The sequence below is a fragment of the Castor canadensis genome, unplaced genomic scaffold (genome assembly GCF_047511655.1).
Source record: "Castor canadensis unplaced genomic scaffold, mCasCan1.hap1v2 HAP1_SCAFFOLD_88, whole genome shotgun sequence".
Taxonomy (NCBI): domain Eukaryota; kingdom Metazoa; phylum Chordata; class Mammalia; order Rodentia; family Castoridae; genus Castor; species Castor canadensis.
The window spans coordinates 205768-226225 of NW_027395334.1; the positions used below are offsets into that span (position 1 = coordinate 205768).

General features: G+C 59.5%; 2 protein-coding genes and 1 long non-coding RNA gene across 5 annotated transcripts; 2 read left to right on the forward strand and 1 right to left on the reverse strand.

Annotated features, from left to right (window-relative positions):
* Positions 1-1544: 1544 nt before the first annotated feature.
* LOC109695619 (long-chain fatty acid transport protein 1) lies at positions 1545-14784 on the reverse strand. Of its 3 annotated transcripts, none has more exons than XM_074064503.1 (13): positions 14586-14784; positions 13041-13208; positions 7577-7971; positions 7307-7471; positions 7155-7224; positions 6356-6447; positions 6148-6257; positions 5047-5256; positions 4369-4495; positions 4151-4288; positions 3895-4059; positions 3449-3595; positions 1545-2686 (listed from the first exon to the last, which is right to left on the reverse strand). In XM_074064503.1, the coding sequence occupies exons 2-13, from the start codon at positions 13205-13207 to the stop codon at positions 2529-2531; spliced, it is 1944 nt and encodes a 647-aa protein (XP_073920604.1). In that variant the 5' UTR covers position 13208; positions 14586-14784; the 3' UTR covers positions 1545-2528. The 3 variants fall into 3 exon arrangements, with proteins under 3 accessions (XP_073920604.1, XP_073920605.1, XP_073920603.1); XM_074064504.1 differs by lacking the exon at positions 14586-14784 and adding an exon at positions 13788-13947 and having other exon boundaries at positions 4172-4288; XM_074064502.1 differs by lacking the exon at positions 14586-14784 and adding an exon at positions 13788-13947.
* Positions 14785-14867: 83 nt separating this feature from the next.
* On the forward strand, positions 14868-16319 carry LOC141420274 (uncharacterized). The gene is made up of 3 exons (XR_012444913.1): positions 14868-14959; positions 15425-15570; positions 16151-16319. It is a non-coding gene; the product is annotated as an uncharacterized lncRNA (long non-coding RNA).
* A 406-nt stretch (positions 16320-16725) lies between these two features.
* Positions 16726-19981, forward strand: LOC141420289 (nucleoredoxin-like protein 1). Its single transcript, XM_074064568.1, has 2 exons — positions 16726-17534; positions 19693-19981. Exons 1-2 carry the CDS (start codon positions 17209-17211, stop codon positions 19979-19981), a joined length of 615 nt encoding a protein of 204 aa, XP_073920669.1. The 5' UTR covers positions 16726-17208.
* The last annotated feature ends 477 nt before the right edge of the window (positions 19982-20458 follow it).

The window sequence follows — 20458 nt, forward strand, 5'->3', positions numbered from 1 at the left end:
GCCCATTGGTTCTTTGCGGACAGCGCCGGAAATCCTTTCCCGGGCTGGGGACGGAGCCCGGGTACTTTGCTGCTCATCATCGTGGGGTCAACGGTCATCGAGGGCGGGGGACGCCAGGGGGCGTGCTTAGGGTGTTTGGAGGGGCTTCTGGAAGGTGTCTGAAGGAGGTGCGTTTGAAATTCCCGCCTCTTGTAACAGTGTCTAGTTGCTACTAAGTGCAAGCTCCGAAGGGAAAGGGTATTTCCTTGATGCCTCCCAAGCTTCCTGCAGCGTGCCAGCCACAGCGTGGGTGGCTGGACGCTGCCTGATGACCTCACACGGCTTCAGCCCTTCTTCGCTGTTGCCCTCCCAGGGCCCTTAAAGGCCCAGGCACCTCCGGGCTAGGGAGGAAAAACACCACCGGGAGGGGATGGGAGGGGAGGGGAGGGGAGGGGCGGGGCGGGACGGGGCGGGCTGCCGTACCCAGGTCTTCAGAGCTGCAGAAGTGGTTCCCCAGCCACGGCGTCATTAAGATAAAACACCCAGGGCCGCTCTGGTGGCCTCGCCCTTGACATCAGGCTGGAGAATTGCCTTCCTGGGCTGCTGCCTATGTGACCCAAATCTCAGAACCCCAAAACAAAAGTTCACAGGGAATCAAATACTTAGGAATAAGTCTAGCAACACAAGCGCGAGACTTTTACCCTGAAAACTGTAACACTTTGCTGGAAAACAAATGAAAGGTAATTCTGAAAAATGGAAAGATATCCTATGTTCATGAATTGGAAAATGTACTGTTAAGATTGCTCTGCCGCTTGAGCCACACCTCAGGTCCCTTTCCTCTGGTTAATTTGGAGATAGAGTCTCCGGACCAATTTGCTGGGGCTGGCCTCGAACCTCCACCCTCCCCATCTCTGCTTCCCAAGTAGCTAGCATTACTTATGCGGTGCCCAGTTGAGATCTGCTTCTACAAGAAGGCTGCCCACCTGGTGACATCTCTTCCCCTCCTGCACCTGTTCCTTGTCTGAACCATGGGGGCCATGATGACCCCTGTGGGTGTTAAGGTCAGAGGGGATGTGAGGTCTGCCTGTGTCTGCCCCAGGCTACCCTGCTGCTCCCAGAGAAACCACAGCAGACAGCCCCCTCCTTCACTGAGCTAGCCCCATGCAGTTTGGACTTTCACTCCAAAACTTCAGGCTACACCACAACCCGCCTCAGGCGTTTCACTATAGGAAAGGTGGCTAATGGGTGTCTCAACCCAACCTGCTGTGAGCGCTTCATTCACCCTGCTGTTTCCCAGCGCCCTATAAACAGCCAGCCAGTGAAGTGCCACATGAATCCTGCAGCCCCCAGGACACCTGATCCAGCCAGAGACCAAGCAAGTACAGTGTGGCCTGGGTGGGGTCATCTTCATCCTGACCATCAGATGTCCCTTCTCTGTCCTGAATTGTGGGAGCCCTGTGGGTCCTCAGTACCCTGCACAGGCAGGGAGGACAGCCACCATCCTGCTGTGTGGCCATGTGTCCCCCCCTCCCCATGCCCTTTCTGAACTGCAGAGGAAACAAATGACTGGATCCCCACAGGTGCTGCAGGTTTATTTCTGAAGATCATTGGGGAAGGGACCTCACCACGTGCAGTGCATGGGAAGCAGCCAGGGGACACTCACTGTCCCCACTGTGCCCTAACCCTAACCCAACCTGGCTGACACAGTGCCTGAGATGAGCCACTAAGACCTATGGGGACGTGAGCCACCTCAGCAGGGTCGTCCCAGCCCACTACAACAGGGTCTGGGACATCAGCTGCAAACCAGGGGGACACCCAGAGAGTCACCACCAGGGGGTCCGAGAGGCCATATCAGATGCCACCTGAGGAAGGGAACCACCCAGAAGCCACGCTGAGACACCAGAGGCCCTTCCAGGGACAGGAGACTATGACCTCCCGGTCAAAGCAGGAAGATGCCTGGATTCAGGCATCTAGGCAGTGGTGACATCCTTGTGGTGACAGACAGCTGTGGAAGCTTCCTGGGTACACAGGACAAGAAAGTGCAAAAAGGTGATGACCTGGACTAGGACATTTCCAGGCCGGCACCCGGGAGGCTGAGGCCAGCCTGGACTGCAGCCAAGATGAGAGACCCCATCTCAAAAAGCAAAACAAAAACAAAAAAAACCCTGGTCTCCTGACCAGGACCTCTGGCGGGCCGGGCACGGTGGCCCTGGTTGGACAGGAGGGTGAGGCGTGACAACAACGTCCAGACCCAGCAGCTGAGGCTGTGCTGGGCTCGTAAGGCACAGGGAGGGAGCAGATGACAGGCTTGGGGACCCCACAGGATGGAGCTTCAGAACGCAGCTCTGCTCCTGGGGACAAGCCGCAAGGAGGAGACGGGCATGGAGGGAGACGAGGGTGCCAGAGGTGTGGCTGGGCAGGTGCCTCTGCAGGTGGTCCTCCAGGAGGGTGGCCGGTGACACAGGTGGCTGGTGAGACAGGTGATCCCAGGCAGCACTCTGGCTGAAGCCATGACCACCTCCGGCCCGAGCCTCCAGACAGGGAGGCTGTCACAGGGCGAAGGCACCGGAGCAGATGCGACTGTAGACCGCCTCATCCAGGGGCAGGTAGTGGCCCTGCTTCAGGTCCAGGAAGAAGAGCCGGTCCGAGGTCTGGCGCGGGTCGAAGCCCTCACGCTGCAGCCTCGTCTTCTGGATCTTGAAGGTGCCTGGGCGGGTAGAGGAGGAGGCTGCAGGGCTCCAGCCATTGCTGCTGCTCCCACCCACCAGGCCTCAGCACAGCCACCATGCCCCACATAGGCGGCCTGCAGCCTCCTGTCCTTCCAATCCCTGTTATCCAGAGCCTCGTCCATGGAGGTCTCCCTACCTCCTTCACTATAACCACAGCCAGAGCCCACCTGCTCCCCTCTGGCCCCCATGGGATGGACACGAGTAATGTTTCAACAACAACAAACTGGGGCCAGGACTTGCCCTTGTCAATAAAGTTTTATTGGCACACATCCACACCCTTTCATTTACACATTCCGCTGGCTACCATATGGCCTGCCAAGCTGAAATACTGACTGTCTGGTCCTTTAAGAAAAATTTTGCTGGACACTTGTGGTTCACACTTGTAATCCCAGCCACTCAGGAGGCAGAGATCAGGAGGATCATGGTTCTAAGTCAGCCAAGGCAAATAGTTCACAAGACCCTATCTCGAAAATACCTAACACAAGAAAAGGGCTGATGGAGCAGCTCAAGGTGTAAGGCCCTGAGTTCAAAGCCCAGTCCCACCAAAGAGAAAATAATAGTAATAAGGGTATTTTTTCCAACAAAAGGCCCTGTGGACGGTGTTAACAGTGAGACTCACGGGTGGAGAAGAGGCTTGATAAGTTTGTGCTAGCTCTAGGCTGCCACACAGCCTGGGAGCTGGAGTAGGAGGAACAAGTAGGCTGCTGAGCTCATGGACGGATGGACAGAGGCGGCCATACCTGTGGTGTCCACCTGGGGCAGGAGGCGCAGGAAGATAGGCCTGGCATAGGGCGCCAGCACCTTCTGCAGCTCCTGGTACATGGAGTCGGGGTCCAGCTGACTGTGGGGGTCTGCGATGGCCGCCATGCCTGCTTTTCCCTCCACTCCTGGAGACAGAGGCTCTGTGAGAACCACACCCACACACTGGTGCTACCCACCCTTCGCCCAAGCAGCGAACATTTGGTCCGGCCTCACTCCCTGCACCTGAGGAAGAGCGATCCCATTTTTCTGGGTGACAAAACTAAAGCCCAACATATCACATGTGAATGGGCCTCCAGACCCAGTGTTCCCGCCATCAGCCAGGTCGTGCACTGCCCAAAGGCAACTCTCCCCTCCAGGTCCCTTGTGGCTGGACTCCCCTGACACTTCTGCACCCCACAAGCACCCCTCTGCAACCCCAGCTTGCCTGGCACGGCCACCCCGTACACGGCCACGTCTGTCTGGCCCAGCAGACGGCTGAGCACACCCTCCACCTCGGTGGTGGAGACGTTCTCCCCGCGCCAGCGGAAGGTGTCCCCGCTGCGGTCCCGAAAGTACATGTAGCCCAGCTCGTCCATCACCAGCACGTCACCTGGCGGATGGGGAGGGGAGGGGAGAGGTGAGGCCCCGCCCACCGTCCAGCAACGGGGGTGGGGGGAGTGGGGGGTTAGCAGGCTCCGCACCTGACAGGTAAGCGCTGTCACCTTTGCAGAAGACGCTGTGTGCAATCTTCTTGCTGGTGGCACTCTCGCTAACGTAGCCATCGAAACGGCGCAGCGGGTCCTGCTGGTCGATCTGGCCCACCAGGAGGCCGGGCTCCCCTGGGGAGGAGGCCAGGCTGGGATGAGAGAGGAAGGAGGGGACCCCAGCTCCCCAGGGCTGGAGGAGGGGTCCTGCTCACCAGGCTGGCACGGGATGCAGAGGCCCTGGGCGTCCCGCAGCGGCTCCATTGTGTCCTCGTTGACCTTCACCAGCCGGATGGGGTACACATGGGTGAGAATGCGGCTGTTGAAGCCACAGGAGCCGACCTGGGATGGGCGATCGAGTCAGCCAGGCAGAGATGTGGCATGGCCCTCCCCACTGACTCTGCATCCCCTGCCCTGTGAGCAGAAACGCTCGTTCCACATGTCAGGCCAATGTTGGCTCGATAGTGGTGGAATCTGCCTCAGGTGGCATGGCCAGTGTCCTCCAGGGCTGGTCATCCCAGGAAGGGACCTTGCATATTCTTCGCACTGGGGACCCAGCGGGGAAGGAGACGACAGGAAAGAACCCAGGCACCTGCTGTGAACCCTCATCCTGAGGAGTTCCTGGCCTGGGGTGGGAAGGGCTCAGGAAGGATGGAGGCTGGGGAGGCCATGGAGCTGGTCTGCAGTGAGCCTCCTATCCGGCGGGATGGTGACCCGAGCCCGTGACAAAGCCACGTTGCGTGACCAGGACCTCCACTTATAGATATGAAACGGAGAATGGAGGTCCCCAAGGTCTCCCCGCCCTTCTGGCTCAGGGGCGCAGTCGGGTCGGGACTAACTGCGCACGGGAGGAGGGTCCGCTCTGGGGCGCACGGGGACCGCGCGGCCCACACCTTGCCGTCCATGTTGGCGATGCTGCAGTTGCACTCGGTGGCGCCATAGAACTCGCCCACCTGGCGCACGCCGAAGCGCTGCACGAACTCCTCCCAGATGGCCGGCCGCAGCCCGTTGCCCACAGCCAAGCGCACGCGGTGCCGCCGCTCGGCGTCCCGCACCGGCTGCTTCAGCAGGTAGCGGCAGATCTCCCCGATGTACTGCACCACCTGTGGGCGAGCGGGACGCAGGGCGTGGCTGGGGGGCCGCGGAGCCCGCGGGTCTGACACCCGGGCCTCCCCACCCATAGTCTAAGGGTGAGGACCGCAGCGCAGGGCGTTCGTTGCTCAGAACGCACCCCGGCCTGGTTGCGTCTTCTGCCCAAGTGGATGCACCCGCTGTCCACGCCTTAAGAAGCTCACGCACCCTGCCCCTAGCCCAGCTGTACTATGAGCCTCAGTTTCCCTGTCGCAAATGTGTGCGATGGGGAGGAGGGTGTTGGAAGAGGGAGAACAGTGCAGGGGATACGTAAATGTCACAATGTAACCCCTGCGCAACTAGCACAGGATAATAAAAATACAAGTGCGTGATGCTGTTGGCCACTCCCGAGCAGGTCTGAGATTCCAGTGAGTACACGTCCAGGCTTTAGGCCTGAACTGGACCCGGCGGGCACTCAAGGGACCCTGGCTGTCTGCGCCATCCTTATCCTAATTAATTCCAAACATCCGGCAGAAAGACACAGAGCAGGGCTGGAGGTGAAAATTGGATGGGAAGGGGCGGGGCCTGGGGGGAGGGGTAGGTAGACCTGATGGGTGGGGCCTGGGCATGAGGGGTGGGGCCTGGGCGGCGGGGATGGACAGCTCAGCGTGAGGGGCGGGGTCTGAGCGTGAGGGGCGGAGCCTGAGGGCGAGGGCGGGGCCTGGGCGGTGGGGGTGGACTGCTGGGTGAGAGGGGCGGAGCCTCAGGGTGAGGGCGGGGCCTGGGCGGAGGGGGTGGACTGCTGGGTGAGAGGGGCGGAGCCTCAGGGTGAGGGCGGGGCCTGGGCGGAGGGGGTGGACTGCTGGGTGAGGGGCGGAGCCTCAGGGTGAGGGCGGGGCCTGGGCGGTTGGGCGGGGCCTCACCGTGCAGTTGTACTTGACGCAGTCATCCCAGAAGCGGCTGGCGGAGAACTTCTTGCGGAGGATGACCGTCAGTCCATAGATGATACACTGCCCGACGCCCATGATGTTCCCTGCGGAGGGCGGCTCCATGAGGGTCCCCCAGCCCCACGCCCATGATGTTCCCTGCAGAGTGCGGCTCTGAGGGGTCCCCGCCCCTCGCCCCCCATACCTGCGGAGTGGTACAGGGGCAGGCAGTCGTAGAGCACGTCGGCCTCCCGCATGCTGTAGGAGTGGTGGCCGAAGGCTGCGATGCGATAGTACCTGGGGAGGGGCGGGAGGGCAGCGCTGGGCCCTGAGACCCAGCGAATGGGGTGGGGAAGCCAGGTGGTGCATTCAACAGAAATAATTGTGATGGCGCAGTTGCCGCCAGGGTGACGGGGCACGGGGCTGAGATGACACACCCAGGACGGTTGGGAGATTCTGTCTGGGAAGGTGACGCAGGATCCCACACCCAGCGAGCAGCTGTGGGGATAAACCACGGAAGGGTGCCTGGACACCCTGGGGCGGAGGGCACAACACGTGCGGGGGGCCTGAGGCTCCAAGGAGCACGGTTGGTTTGATACAGTGCTAGGGGCCAAAGAGGGCGACTGAAGGGTGAAGGGGAGACAAAGGACACCAGGGAAGGGGCAGGCCCTGTATTACTAGAGAATGGGTTTTATTCTGAGGGCAAGAGCAGGCACCAGGAGACTGAGGGCAGAGGAGGGCTGATTTAGGATTTGAAACCCTAAGGGGAGCAAGGCTAGGTAGGGACAGGAGCAGGGGTGGAGAAAAGTGGACAAATTGAGGGACCGGTTCCCCTGACTTGCCAAATGTGGGGAAGAGGTGGGGAGGACAAGAGGAGTTCCAGAACACTGGACACAGGGCCCTGAGATGGCTGTGGGCCTCATAGGTGGCCTGGAGACATCCCCAGACCGCACACCAGCAGGTCATCAGGGGCGGTCTGGGTCACTCTCTCCACAGACCCTCACCTGCTATGCACGACAATGGCAGCTTTGGGTAGCCCAGTTGTCCCCGACGTGTAGATGTAGAAAAGTCGGTCTGCAGGAGATACAGGTGTTGAGGCCCGGCCAGTGGGCAGTGGAGAGGAGACAGGGTGGGCAAGAGGGCCCCCTGTACTCACCGTCCATGCCCTTGCTGGGGGGCTGTGCCAGTGGGGTGGTGGTGATGGCCTCCTTCAGCATGGGGTCCAGGAGCTGGGTGTCTGGCAAGATACTCTGGGGCCCCAGGTCTCCAGAGCAAAATTTGAGGAGGCTCTTGCCCAGCTGCCCACTCACCTCGGCCACCGCTGTGATAGGAGCATGGAGGTCACAGTGGGACATGCACACCCACATCCCCAGGCCCCAGACCCAGCACCTGGCAGCCCCAGGTCCCCGCGTCCTGGTGGCCTCACCTTCTGCCATCTCCCCGCCGTAGATGAGGCCCTTGGCACCTGAGGTGCCCAGGCAGAAGGCCAGGGGCTCACGCCGCAGGTTCACATTGAGCAGCGCGGCCACCACGCCCGCTTTGGCCAGGCCTAGCCACAATCCCACGAACTCGGGCCGGCCCTCCAGGAAGATGGCCACCACATCGCCCGGTGCAAAGCCCAGCCGGTGGAAGATGCTGGCCACCGCGTTGGAGTAGGCGTCCAGCTGCGCGAAGGTCCAGCACGCGCCACTTCCCGCGTCCACCAGGGCCAGGCGCTCAGGCTGTCGCCGCGCCACTGCCTGGAAGATGAGCGGGATGGTGTGGCCTGCACGCCGGTGGCGCCGCAGCTCCAGGCGCACGCGGATCAGAACCGAGAGGCCGCTGGGGGGCGGGGGGGGGGGGCACAGTGTTACTGGTGGCCCCCTCCCCAGGCCTCCACATCCCCATCCAGGGTGCAGTGAGATTTGCTGAACCCTCTGGATTGGGGAGGGGACCACGGGCAAAGCCACCACATGTGAATGGGTCACCCTGTCCTCTACCCAGCTGGCTTGGTGGGCCTGGTGGAGCAGGCGCCCATGCTCTGCTTGTCACTCTGGGGATTCCACACGTGGCCTCCAGGCCTGCGTCTTACTGGCTCCCCAACCAGGTCCCAGAGAGCAGCCCCAACCCCACAGCTGCTGCGCCTCTGGTCACTCCATGGCACCAAGCAAGACAGTGACGTCCTCTCCACCCACCATGTGCTCACCCAGCAGGGGAGGGGTGCTCCTGCCCCAGGTGGGGCTCGGAGACATCTAGCAGGAGAAATGGCAGGTGCTGGTGGCAGGAACCGTTCACCTGACAGTGGACAGGAGGGACAGTCTCCCTAGAGGAACCTGGTCCCCAATGACCATGGGAAGCCAGGGGCTGCCACTCATAGCTGGTAGATAAGGGATAGTTTTTTGTTGTTTTGGTTTTCTTTGTTTGTTTTTGATTTTAGGGCTTGGGGTTGTGGCTCAGTGGGAAAGCGTGTTCAATGGGATCTGACACAGCAGGTGATAAACAGGGTTTTGGAGGGATGGGGGGGTGTTGGGATGGAACCCAGGGCCTCTCACACATGCTAGAACAGCACTCACCAGCACCGCAAACCCTGGAAGCCCAGGAAACCCCTCCCGATGCCCTGGGTCAGAACCAGATGCCGCACCACACACCCCTGCTCCAGCCTGCTGAGCTCCACCGCCCACGCCAGCAGGGGACAGAAGCTAGGACTCTTTCAAGTCCCCTGTGTGCCAGGCCTGCCCTAGGCAGGACCCTCACTCATCCAGCACAGGTCTTTTCCACTGCTCCTCGCACACACCCAGCATGCTCTCACCTCAGGGCCCTAACGCTCTTCGCCCAACGCCCATCCATCGGGCTCCTCCCCCAGGCCTTGGCCCAGCTATGACCACTCAGGTGGTCATTTGTGGGCTCCTCTCTTGCTGCCTCCACCCTGGGTTCTGTGCCCCCTTCCTGCTCTACTCTTGTACGTGTGCCACTTATGGCCCTGCAATGCCACAAGCAGTTCACTCATGTCATCTTGTCCTCACCTCTCCCCCTGCTCTGGGTGGACAGGGACTAGTGAGACAGCAGCAGAGACAGACCAAGTCCCTGCCCTCCTGGGTATGGCCAGCTGCAAAACTAATCCACAGGACCATCTAAAAGGATGAGTCCACCTGAGCTCACAGTTCAGATGTGAACCCTGCTGCCTGGGGCTCTATGCTGGGTGGAGGCAGGGGGCCCATAAGGGAGCTAGGTCGTGGGGCAAGGCCCACTGAGGGGCCTCCCACAGTGACAAACACAGCTTTCTTCCGAGGGCTCATGTGTTGGAAATCCACCACCAACCAACAGTGCAGAGGAGCCGCTGTGGATCCAGGCCATCGGGCTCTGCCCTTGACAGTGGGCCAGCGAGCTCCAAGGAGCAGGCCCACCACAAAAGCAGGCATGAGGCTCTCTGCTCTCTCTACCTGCCCTGGCTGGGGCCTGGTGGTCATGCACTTCCCAGTCACTAGGACTGTGAGTGACAAACTTGTGTGGTTTATACACTTCCCAGTGCCTGACCATCTGCTACAGCAACACAAGACAGTCTCAGACAGGAGCCACTGCAGAGAGGGGATGCGCTGTTAACCCCTGTAGGTTTCAACTTTTTCAAAATAAAATGCAAATTTAAAAAAATTCTCCCAAAGTTACCATTGAGGCCTGGGGTACATTTCTTACAAGAAGAAGGCCATTCTGAGCACCTGCCACGAGAGCTTCATGCTGACCGTGCAGCTCTCAGATGACACCTGTGCTGGGGACTCGGCCAGGTGGGTTAACAGGCAGAGGTCATACAGCAAGTTGGGCAGAATAGCCCAGAACCAAAGCCCCTCACGGGTCCCCTCTGCTCTCCTGTGGGCTGACACCAAGCTTTTGTTAGTGCCCTAGGCGGTGGTCAAGTGTCTAGGCTGCACCATAGGGCACTCAATGCATGCTTCTTACAGGGGGTGCTACGTACATCACAGATGAGGGGACGGAGCTCCACCAGACCAACAAAGGACAGAGCTGAGGTCACAGCCAAACCCTCAGGCTCTGGCCACCAAGGTGCCAAACAGTGACCAACGTGACTGGGCACGTGCTGTATGCCTAGCTATTTTAAGGGTTTCCTAAGAGTGACTTGGTGTCCTGACTCTGGGGACCCTTTGGGGATGTAAGTGTCACAGACACAGGGACAGGACTTTCAGCATGGCCAGCAGCCACAGTAAGCTCTCTTGCCACTCCCTCTTCTCTATAGAACAGCCAGAAACAGGAACTCAGGCTGCAGCTGCTTGCTTGGGCTGCACACGAGGGCCGGTAGCGGCTACCACAGCCCTCAGCTGGCCCCTCTGTGGCCCACGCCCGCCATTCCTCTCTCTCAAGGACGCCCATGCTGCAGGCATTCCGAGCTTTGTCCCAGCCACAGGCCTGGGCGCCACCGGGCAGCAGCCCAAGCCACCCCCAGCCTAATCACAAAGAAACCTCTATCCGGCCTGGACTTCCCAGGACCTCCTGTTGTCCATTCCTTTCATCCTGTGTCCCAGGACGCAGGCAGGAAGAGAGCAACAAGGAAACATGTGACCCGATTCCATTCAGGGAGCAGCGTGAGTCAGGTGGACAGCAGAGTGCTCACAGATGGCCAGAACCCAACATCCGCACCCAGCTCAGCCGGGCGCAGCCGCCATACCTGTTGTCCCAGCACACGAGAGGCAGAGGCAGCAGGACTGCAAGTTCCAGGCCAGCCGGGCTACTTGGAAGACACTGTGTCACACAGTGGGGAAAACGCGGATCTGGAGCCCTGCCATCCCTGGCTATGTGATTCAGACCACCAGCAAGACAGGATAAGAAGTCCCCCCTTCCAGAGTGACAAGAACAAGGACCAGTACGTGGCCAGCGGTATACAAGGTGCAACAGTTAGCTTCAGCTGCATAACAAATGACCCCAAAATTAGGAGCTGAAAATTACAGTTCCGGCAGCCAAAACGCTGGGACTGCCTAGCTGTGTGGCTCTGTCTCAGGGTCTACTGTGCACCAGGTGGGCAGGCTGAGGCTTCATGGGGGAGAAACCACCTCTATGCACACTCAGGAACCTTTCCACACAGTGAGGCAGGTGTTCCCTGAGAGCAAGCAACCAGAGATGGGGACAACACCTATATGGAGTCACGTACTCTGAAAGACACCCACACAAGGTGTGAAGAACAGGGCAGGGGTCAGTGACCATCTTCAGGGCTGTCTCCCACAGCCATGTCAGGAAGTAGTGTGGACCTGCCCCACTGGACAGACAGAGCCAGGCATAGAAATTCCCAGAGTCCCAAGGGCAGAGGGAGCTAGGTCTGGATGGCCCAGGGGTTAGGAAAGATCCTCCAGGTAACTTATCCCCTGCTCCTGTTATAGGGAAGCCCAAGTGGGGGACAGGGCCACAGTGACACCAAGAGGGGAGGGATGTCCTAGAATGAAAAGGCAAGAAAGTCGAAGCACCCTCACAGCAACAGTAAATGCTACCCATGGTTTCAGGACAGGCTTGGGGTCACACTGTCTCTTCCTGTCACTTGCCACCAGTGTGACCCAGGATGAGTCATACTGTGCCTCAGTTTGCTCTTTAAGTTGGGGCCAAAGAACCTATTTCACAGGGTTGTTGGGAGTGCTTGCTAAAGTCAAGTCTGTAAAGTGCTTACCGTGGCATGCTCACAAATGTCATTTTTTCCCAAAGAGCAAGGGTGTGGGAGGGGCTTCAGAGAATCACTGTCTGCAGAGAGCTTGCTGAGGAGGTGACATTATTTAAGCTGTGCCATGACAGACAGTGAAGAGAAGAGGAAGAGCCATTCAGGCAGAGGAGCAGCAAGTGCAAAGGCCCTGGGGCTGGAATAAAGGCTGAGTGTGTTTAGCAACAGCAAGCTGGCAAGACTGGCTGGATTGGGGGGGAGGAGGGAGCCATGCTCAGTAATGTGGTCCAGCTTCAGCTTCTATGGACAATAAAGACCCAGGGAAGGAAGCTGAGGAGAACATTAGGAGGGGTCCCCACCCCAAGGGAGTGACCCTGACCAAGCAAGCCCACTAGGGAACCAGGAAAACATATGGAGGTGGCAGAGGCAGGCTGACAGGACCCTGAGTGCGCAGGGAGATTTTTATCCTGCCGACAAGGGGGCCACAGAGAATGTGTGACAATGCATATGTCAGAAAGGCAGAGGCAGGTGGAGGGACCTCAGCATGGAGAAGGCGAGGTCTATCAGGTTCAGAACCAGTCAGCTTGGGGGGGCCCTTCCTAACTCCCCTCAGTGAACCTCACTTTCCCCACCCTTAAAATGGTTTAGTACCTCCACCTCCCACCAGGGACCCGTGTGGGGTGCAGAATTACTCCCTGGAACCTCCAGCCACACTTACATCCCAGAAGATCCCCTACAACTCCCTGAGCAAGCCTGAGACACCCCAGAATCCCTGCATACACATGACACCCGAGATCCCATCTCCAGAGACCCCCAGACAAGTACGGAACCTTCCACACGACCCTAGCTCTCAAATACACAGCAGTCACTACGTGTAAAGGTTCAGAGGAGGCACGCACTCTTTACAGACCCTAAAAGTCTTTACAGGATCCACAAGGGGCCCGTTCTCCCCCACCTCTGACTAGACCCCAAGAGTCTGGGCGGCCCCCAGAGACACTGAATCACCCCTGTGAGCCCCCAGGGGACTCCTGCAGCCAGCAAGCCCCCCAGATCCCCAAGACCCAGCTCCCTACAACTTCCACCAGCTGCCCAGAGACCCGCAGGTTGCCACCCGCGTCCCCAAAGCAGCCCCCAAAGCTCTGATCACCTTAAACCTACCGGACCCCCAATGTGTCCTCTGCAGTCTCCCAGGAGCCCTTCAGTCCCCCCCAGGTCCTTAGGGACCCAGCAAGCCGCCCGGCCCCGCAGCCCGGACCCCACTCACAAGAGGTCCCGCCTCGCCGTCTTGCAGACGATGCGCAGGAAGCGCCAGCCGCCGCCGCCCACGTACACGCCGAAGGCCGCCGCCGCGCTCCATGTCCACGGCAGCCCCAGGAACCACAGCAGCGCCAGCGAGGCCAGCGAGGCCGTGCCCGCACCCGGAGCCCGCATCCTGGGGAGGTGGAGCACGCTGAGGCTGCGGCGGCCAGGCCCCGCCCCCAGCCTAACCCCACCCACGAGCTAGCTCCGCCCCCATCCCCGGGCTGTAACCCGAACAAGGTTACTACGAACAGACCCCGCCTCCAGATCTGAAATTGGCCAAACCTCGAGTAGGTCCCGCCTCCCGACCAATCACTATAACAAGACCTTCCCTCTCCACCTGTCGGTCACTGTTCGCCCCAGGCTAGCCCCGCCCACAAGATAGCACCGCCCCCAGCACTAGGATTGGCCAAGCTTCGGATAGGCCCCGCCTCCCTACCAATCACTGTTCGCCCCCTCCCCGCCAAGTACTTCCAGCCCGTCACTCACTGTCAGGAGGCCCCGCCCCACCACTTAACCTTCCGGCAAGTCCCTTGACTGAAGCTCCACCCCCCACGGCCCCAGTCCCCGCCCCCGAGCCCCCGCCTGTCAACTCTCAACTAGATCCAGCCCCAGCCTGTGGCCTAGCTGTCACCTCCCCAGGAGGGGCGCACTAGGCCTACAACGCACCCAAGCCCCGCCCAGGAAGCCCGCCGCAAGCCCCTCTTCACACCTGTCTAGCTCCTAGTTCCTCATCCCGCATAGCCGAGCGGGGCCCCCTTCCGGAGGCGACGACCATAGAAACGCCTCCGAGGCCAGAGAGCCAACAGCCAACGAGACCCAGGGGGCTAGAACGGCCCGCCCAGGACGGCCGCCGTCTCCAGGGCAACCGCGCCTGGCCCCGCCCCGTCGCCGCGTGCGCTTAAAGCACGTGTGCGCAGCGGGAGGGGCGTGGTTCCCGGCCCGGCCCCAGATGGCATCCGAGAGCCCCGGCCCCGGACCAGAAATCCCAGCTCACGCCCAGGGCCGCCTGCTGCATTCTTGCCCCAGCTCGCCCTAAATCCAAGCCCTCAGGCTGCTCCGATCCGCAGCACACATTCCGGGGACAAGGAGGGTCTCGGAAGGTTCCGAATCCAAACCCAGCCTCAGTCTTGTGCATGGAGGACCCAGCTGATCCTAAATCCTAGTCCCCAAAGCCTTGTCAGTTAAATCTCAAAGTCTTAACAGAAGACCTCACCAGGTCCCATCCTTCCTGAACGCATCCCCCCCAGTCCTGTCTGCACCCCAGGACTAAGTGCTCACCCAAAAACCCAAGGAGGATGAAATGCACCCATCAGGTCCCCAAACGTCCTGGATCCCCCCAAGCCTGTCTAAATAGGGAGGATGAAATGCACCCACCAGGTTCCCGTCCTTTCTGGATGCCCTGCCCAGATCTGTCTGCACCCCGGGACTAAGTGCTCCCCCAGGGGCACCCAAACCCTCTTCTTGACATTCCCGGGCAGGGGTACCCATCGCCTGCTCCCTGGCTGACCTGAGGCCGCCTGCACCGTCCGCCTGGCTGCTCCTTCACGGGCTCCCAGCTCAGGCAGGGGCTGTGGAGCCAGGGTGGGGACCTCGAGCCCAGCCCAACTGGTGGGTCCCTCCAGGGGCTTCTGCTCCTGCAGCCTGCGGGCCCTGCTCGCTGCACGGGTCCCTGAGAGCGCGGCCCCGGGTCCCTCCTTCCCGTCCCCCTCTACGCCCCCCGCCCACCCCGAGGCTTGTTTTGCGCCCTGCTTGGCCGACCTTCCCGGAGCTCTCCTTGGGAGGTGGCCAGGGCCAGCCTCCAGTGCCTCTGTGCTGCGGGACAAGGCTGGGCAGGCCTCGCCCCGCCCCAACTCCAGCTGCCACACGTCGCTGTCGCCCTGGGTGAGTGGGCTGGGGGCCAGGGGACAGAGGAGGGGCCCAGCACCAATCACTGGTCCACACCACCTCCTCGGGCTGCCATCAGTGAGGATTTGCCCAGCTGGCCAGGCAGCACCATCCCATTTCACAGAATAAGAGACTGAGGGCTGGAGCTGAGAAATGTGGCTGGGTGCTAGCTGTCCCTTTTTCCCTCCGCCTTCCTCTTCCTCCTGCTCGAATCCTCCCCCATCTTCCTCTTTTTTGCTTTTGCCCTAATTCCCTCTTGGGTTGGCCCACTTCCTTTTCTGTCTGCCTCCCAGCCGCCTCCTCCTTCCCCTCTTCTTCCTCTCCTCCCCTTTTCATCCAGTGCGCTAAGCACTTCGTCCCAGCATACCGTCCTCAGTCTGAAACCCAACTTTCTCTTAAAGTGGCCCCAGAACTCTACGGGGTCCTTCTCCTGCTAATCCTCATTTATCCCTCTGCTTGCAGACCCTCCAGACCTCCAGAGGCACGGCAGTTATCATCCTAAAATACAAGATGCTCCCATTGCAAGCTGGGCTTGGTAACACAGGTCTATAATCCCAGCACTCCCCAGGCAGAGGCAAGAGGATCTTGAGTTCCAGGCTGGAACCCAAGTAAGTAAGACCCTGTCTCAAAAAAGAAAATAAGCCGGGCACTGGTGGCTCACGCCTGTAATCCCAGCTACTCAGGAGGCAGAGATCAGGAGGATTGAGGTTCAAAGCCAGCCCAGGCAAATAGTTCTCGAGACCCTATCTTGAGAAACTCCGTCATAAATAAAGGGCCGGTGGAGTGGCTCAAGGTGTAGACCCTGAGTTCAAGCCCCACCCAGTACCACAAAAATAAATAAATAAATAAATAAATAAAATTCCAATTGTAAGCCACAACCATTCCCTAAGACTTGGGGTAAAGTCCTCCTCCTTGACAGGAGGGCAGAATTTAGGCTCTGTCCTTCTCTGGGTGTCATCACCTCTGTCCCCTGCACCTTGGATGCCTGGTGGGGGTGCAGCATCCCCATTTCCTCCTGGGAGGGTCTTGTTTATGATGGGTGGGTGGCGGTGGCCTGCCACAGCCAGGAAGCTGCTTGGTACTTTGTGATGAAGGAAGTATAAGCAATACGGAAATAAAATACAGAAAGGTCAGGGTGAGCACAGCATAGCAACAGCGTCTCCCAAACCAGTTCCAACGGCCCCACAGGAGGACTCAGGAGCTGTGCTGGAAGGAAATAAGGCACATATGAGCTACAGAACCAGGGAAGAGGGATTCAAGTCACCTTGCATGAGTGTTCCTTCAGGAGAAAGGTGACATAACCTTTTACCTGCACTGTTTACCGCTCCCACAGGTGGGGTCCCCGGGGAAGGCTGACCCACAGGGTCCCCGGGTCTCAGCACATAGTGTCAGGGCTGCCAGGCTTGGCACACACTCCTGGCGTCCTTCTGAACATCTGCAGCGCAGAGGCGATGCTGTTCAAAGGACGAAACATTTCCAGCTTCGTTTCTTGGCTGACGGTTTTGCACGTCTCCACGTTCACAACATTCCTTCTCCCTCCCCGAGGGCAAGTGACTCCAGTGTCCCACAGCTGTTGTCACAAAGGCCACCAACACAGAAGTCTGTTCTCACAGCTCCAGGCCAGAAATCCAAAGTCAGTGTCCAGCCAGCACCTCTGGAGGCCCAGGGTTGTCCCTCAGCGCCACCTGCTCCTAGTGGCTGGAGACAACCCTTAACCTCTCACCCTTCTTTTTTGTCTGCATTTTGTTTTGGTTTCGCAGTACCCAGGGTGGAGTCCAGGCCCTGGCTAGGCAAGGCTGTGCCAAGGTGCTAACCCCAGCCCAGGACTCCTGTCTAAGTGGAAAGAATCCAGGTGGCGCTCAGAGTGGACACTTGCACAAGGTCTTTCAGGGCTCAGGGGACACCGCCCACAGGCCACGTCCAGCCTTGAGTAGGAGCTGAGGAGGCTCAGGCTGCCTGGGAGTCCTAAGCTTCAGGAGCCTCCTCCCTCAGCCCCAGGGATGGGGACCACTGGTGCAAGCCATGGTCCCCAAAAAAGAAAAAAGAAAGCAAAAGGAATGTAGCAATCAGCAGAGCCACCTGAACCGGGAAATGCGTGAAATACGCGACATGCGTAAAATGTGTGAAATGGCCCAGCGGGCCAGGCTGGCCGCTCCCTGGAGACCTGAGAACCAGGTCAGGCAGGCGGATTAAGTGGCCTAAGCGGGCACCAAAGGGGGCCCCTCCCCCCTGTCCCCAGCGCAGCCATGGTGTCCCTCTTCTGGGGCCGCGTCCTGCTCCGCAACAACAGTGACCAGGACGCGCTGGACACGGAGGCCGAGCTGTGCCGGCGGCTGGAGAACCGGCTGGTGCTGCTGTTCTTCGGCGCGGGCGGCTGTCCGCGCTGCCAGGCCTTCGCGCCGGTGCTCCGCGACTTCTTCGTGCGCCTCACTGACGAGTTCTACGTGCTGCGGGCCGCGCAGCTGGCCCTGGTGTACGTGTCCCAGGACCCCACGGAGGAGCAGCAGGGCCGTTTCCTCAAGGACATGCCCGACAAGTGGCTCTTCCTGCCCTTCCAGGATGGCCTGAGGAGGTGAGGCAGGGTCCGGAGGACTTCCTGGAGGAGAAGGCATCTTCGTGGGGTTTGCGGTGCTGGGACGGAGTGCAGCATGTGCTCACCGCTCCCGCTCCGCTCTGGGAACTCACAGCTCAGTGTGGGAGGCAAATGGCAAGGAGAGGTCAGGGTTCAGCCAGTAAGGGCGGTCCCCGAGGGGAAGAAGGGTTCCCAGAAGGCTGTCAGGACAAAGAACGTCCAAGTCGGGGACGCTACCAGATCCCAAAAGCAGAGGAGGGGTCACAGAGCCACCTTAACAGGTGTGGGCAAGAGCTCAGCATATCTGGGAGCCAGAGCAGGCTTTAGACCAAGGATGCCGTAGTTGGGTTCGAACTTTGCAAGGAGAGACCTAGAAACTGGACTGAGGACTTGCCCCTTCTCAACAAGACATGCTTTCATTCTTTTTTGCTTTGTCCACCCTGTTTTTCGAGACTGGGCCTCAATACACAGCCCAGGCTGGCCTTGAACTCATACCCTCCTGGTTCCCCCGTCCTCCTGATTGCTGGGATCACAGCTGTCACCATATGCAATTCTTTTTTTTTTTTTTTTTTTTTTGCAGTACTGGGGCTTGAACTCAGGGCCTTCACCTTGAGCCACTCCACCAAGCCCTATTTTGGGAAGGGGTTTTCAAGATAGTGTCACGTGAAATATTTACCCAGGCTGGCCTTGAATCGTGATCATCCTGATCTCTGCGTCCTGAGTAGCTGGGATTACAGGCGTGAGCCAGCGGCACCCGGCTCTCAATTCATTGTTTTTTCAGTGCAACTTCTTATTATGAAAACATTTCCAGTGGTGAGCACCTGCCTAGTCAGCACTGAGTCAGAGAATTCAAATGCAGCAAAAAATTGAAAGAAGTGTTGGCAGTTGTCGCCGTTTTGACTGTCTACACCCGGTGTGGTTTGCATTGAGCCAACTGAGTGCGAGTGGCAGAGGTCGTGACTGTTGCACAGGCCAAGGGTTTCTGGCCATGGCACTGTCATGGGGACACTGCCCGTGCAGCCGAATGACAACTCTTTTTAAACTTTTCACAAGGATGTGTTTGTGTAAAGCAGGATAAAATAGGGAGAAATGGGGGAGAGAGAGAAACACTTCCTGCTCCCCTCTACAGAAAAGGAAAGAAAGGGCAGCGGTGAAGATGGCAGACAGACTTCCTATCAAAACTCGGAGCTGGGTGAGGTGGCTATGCCTGTGCCCGGCACTCAGGAGGCTGAGGCCAGAAGATCAAGTGTTCAAGGCCAGCCTGGGTGATACAGTGAGATCCTGTATCAAAAAAACAAAAGAAAGTTGGGGGCCAGTGGCTCACGCCTGTAATCCCAGCTACTCAGGAGGCAGAGATCAGGAGGATCACAGTTTGAAGCCAGCCCAGGTAAATAGTTCTTGAAAAAAATCCTTCACAAAAAAGGGCTGATGGAGTGACTCAAGTAGTAGATCGCCTGCCTAGCAAGTGTGAAGCTCTAAGTTCAAATCCCAGTATCACCAAAAAAAACCCCAGAACAAAACAAAACAAAACAAAAAAACAACTGGCACCTGTGGGCAGGCAGTGTGGGTTCTGGCCCAGATGGGGTTTGGTACTGGGTCTCCTGGGGTTTCAGACAGTTTCTTATTGACTTCCCCCTAACACTTAGAACACCGGAATCTGCGTGAGGGGGCTGTACCCCAAACATCCACCTCAGCGCCTTTGCACATGTGCTGCCCTCTGCCTGGGATACCCGTCCCCAGCTCTCCCTTCCTCATCCCACAGATGTCAGCTCAAAGGCCATCTGCTTGGAGTGGCCTCCCTGTCCGTGGCTCTCTACCCAGCTTAATATTTCTTTATGGTTTTCATGGCATAAATAATATGGTATAAATCATTTTCATAAATAATATGCTGGATGCTGAAAGGCCCTAGGGGAGACACGCTGCACAGGGTGGGTAAAGACGGGACGGGGGGCTGAAATCTGGATGAAACGGGGTCTTATCCAGCACAAGTGTGAGGTGGCGCTGCGGGCGCAGCAGGTGCAAAGGCCCTGGGGTGGGCGCAGGCCCGGTGGTTCTGGTCCTCGCGCGCCCCCAGTGGCAAGATGAGGGCACTACACTCAGAAGTCCTGCAGGAGGTCCGGGCTGGGGACCACGGTCACCACCCCGCATCTGCCCGCAGGGACCTCGGGCGCCAGTTCTCGGTGCAGCACCTGCCGGCCGTGGTGGTGCTCAAGCCGGGCGGGGACGTGCTCACGCGGGACGCGGCCGACGAGATCCAGCGCCTGGGCCCCGCCTGCTTCGCCAACTGGCAGGAGGCGGCCGAGGTGCTGGACCGCAACTTCCTGCAGCCCGAGGACCTGGACGACCCCGCGCCGCGGAGCCTCACCGAGCCGCTGCGCCGCTGCAAGTACCGCGTGGAGGCGGAGCCGAGGGGCGGGGCGGGGGGCGGGGCCGGGGCGTGGTTCTGACGGGGGTGTGTGTGGGGGCGGGGCCCGTGGGGGCGGGGCGGCCTGGAGGAGCCCTGTCCTGCTCAGGTCCCTCGGTTGGAGGGCAGGTGGAGGGTGTCCCCAAGGTGGAGGGCAGGTGGAGGGTGTCCCCAAGGTGGAGGGCAGGTGGAGAGTGTCCCCAAGGTGGAGGGCAGGTGAAGGGTGTCCCCAAGGTGGAGAGTGTCCCCAAGGTGGAGAGTGTCCCCAAGGTGAAGGGTGTCCCCAAGGTGGAGGGTGTCCCTGCGTGGAGGGAATGGGGAAGAGGGATTGGGGCGCGGGGTGGTGACGGCGTGACCTGAACACCCCACGGGAGGGGCAGGCAGAGCACAGGGCAGAAGAGGAGGGGATGGGGGACGCCTCTGTTCAGCACAGGGCTGGGGGGCTGTGATGTGGGGGTGGCGAGGGGGGAGGTGTTGTAGTGGGGGTGGGATGATGTCTGTTTTGAGCCCCACTTCCAGG

Coding starts and splice junctions, on each gene's coding strand:
- LOC109695619 (XM_074064503.1), bottom strand. CDS start 13,207: ATGCGGGCTCCGGGTGCGGGCACGGCCTCGCTGGCCTCGCTGGCGCTG. Junction 6,258..6,355: donor GCCCCTGTACCACTCCGCAG/GTATGGGGGGCG, acceptor CGCCCTCCGCAG/GGAACATCATGGGCGTCGGG. Junction 3,596..3,894: donor GTACGGGGTGGCCGTGCCAG/GCAAGCTGGGGT, acceptor CTCTGTCTCCAG/GAGTGGAGGGAAAAGCAGGC.
- LOC141420289 (XM_074064568.1), top strand. CDS start 17,209: ATGGTGTCCCTCTTCTGGGGCCGCGTCCTGCTCCGCAACAACAGTGAC. Junction 17,535..19,692: donor TTCCAGGATGGCCTGAGGAG/GTGAGGCAGGGT, acceptor ATCTGCCCGCAG/GGACCTCGGGCGCCAGTTCT.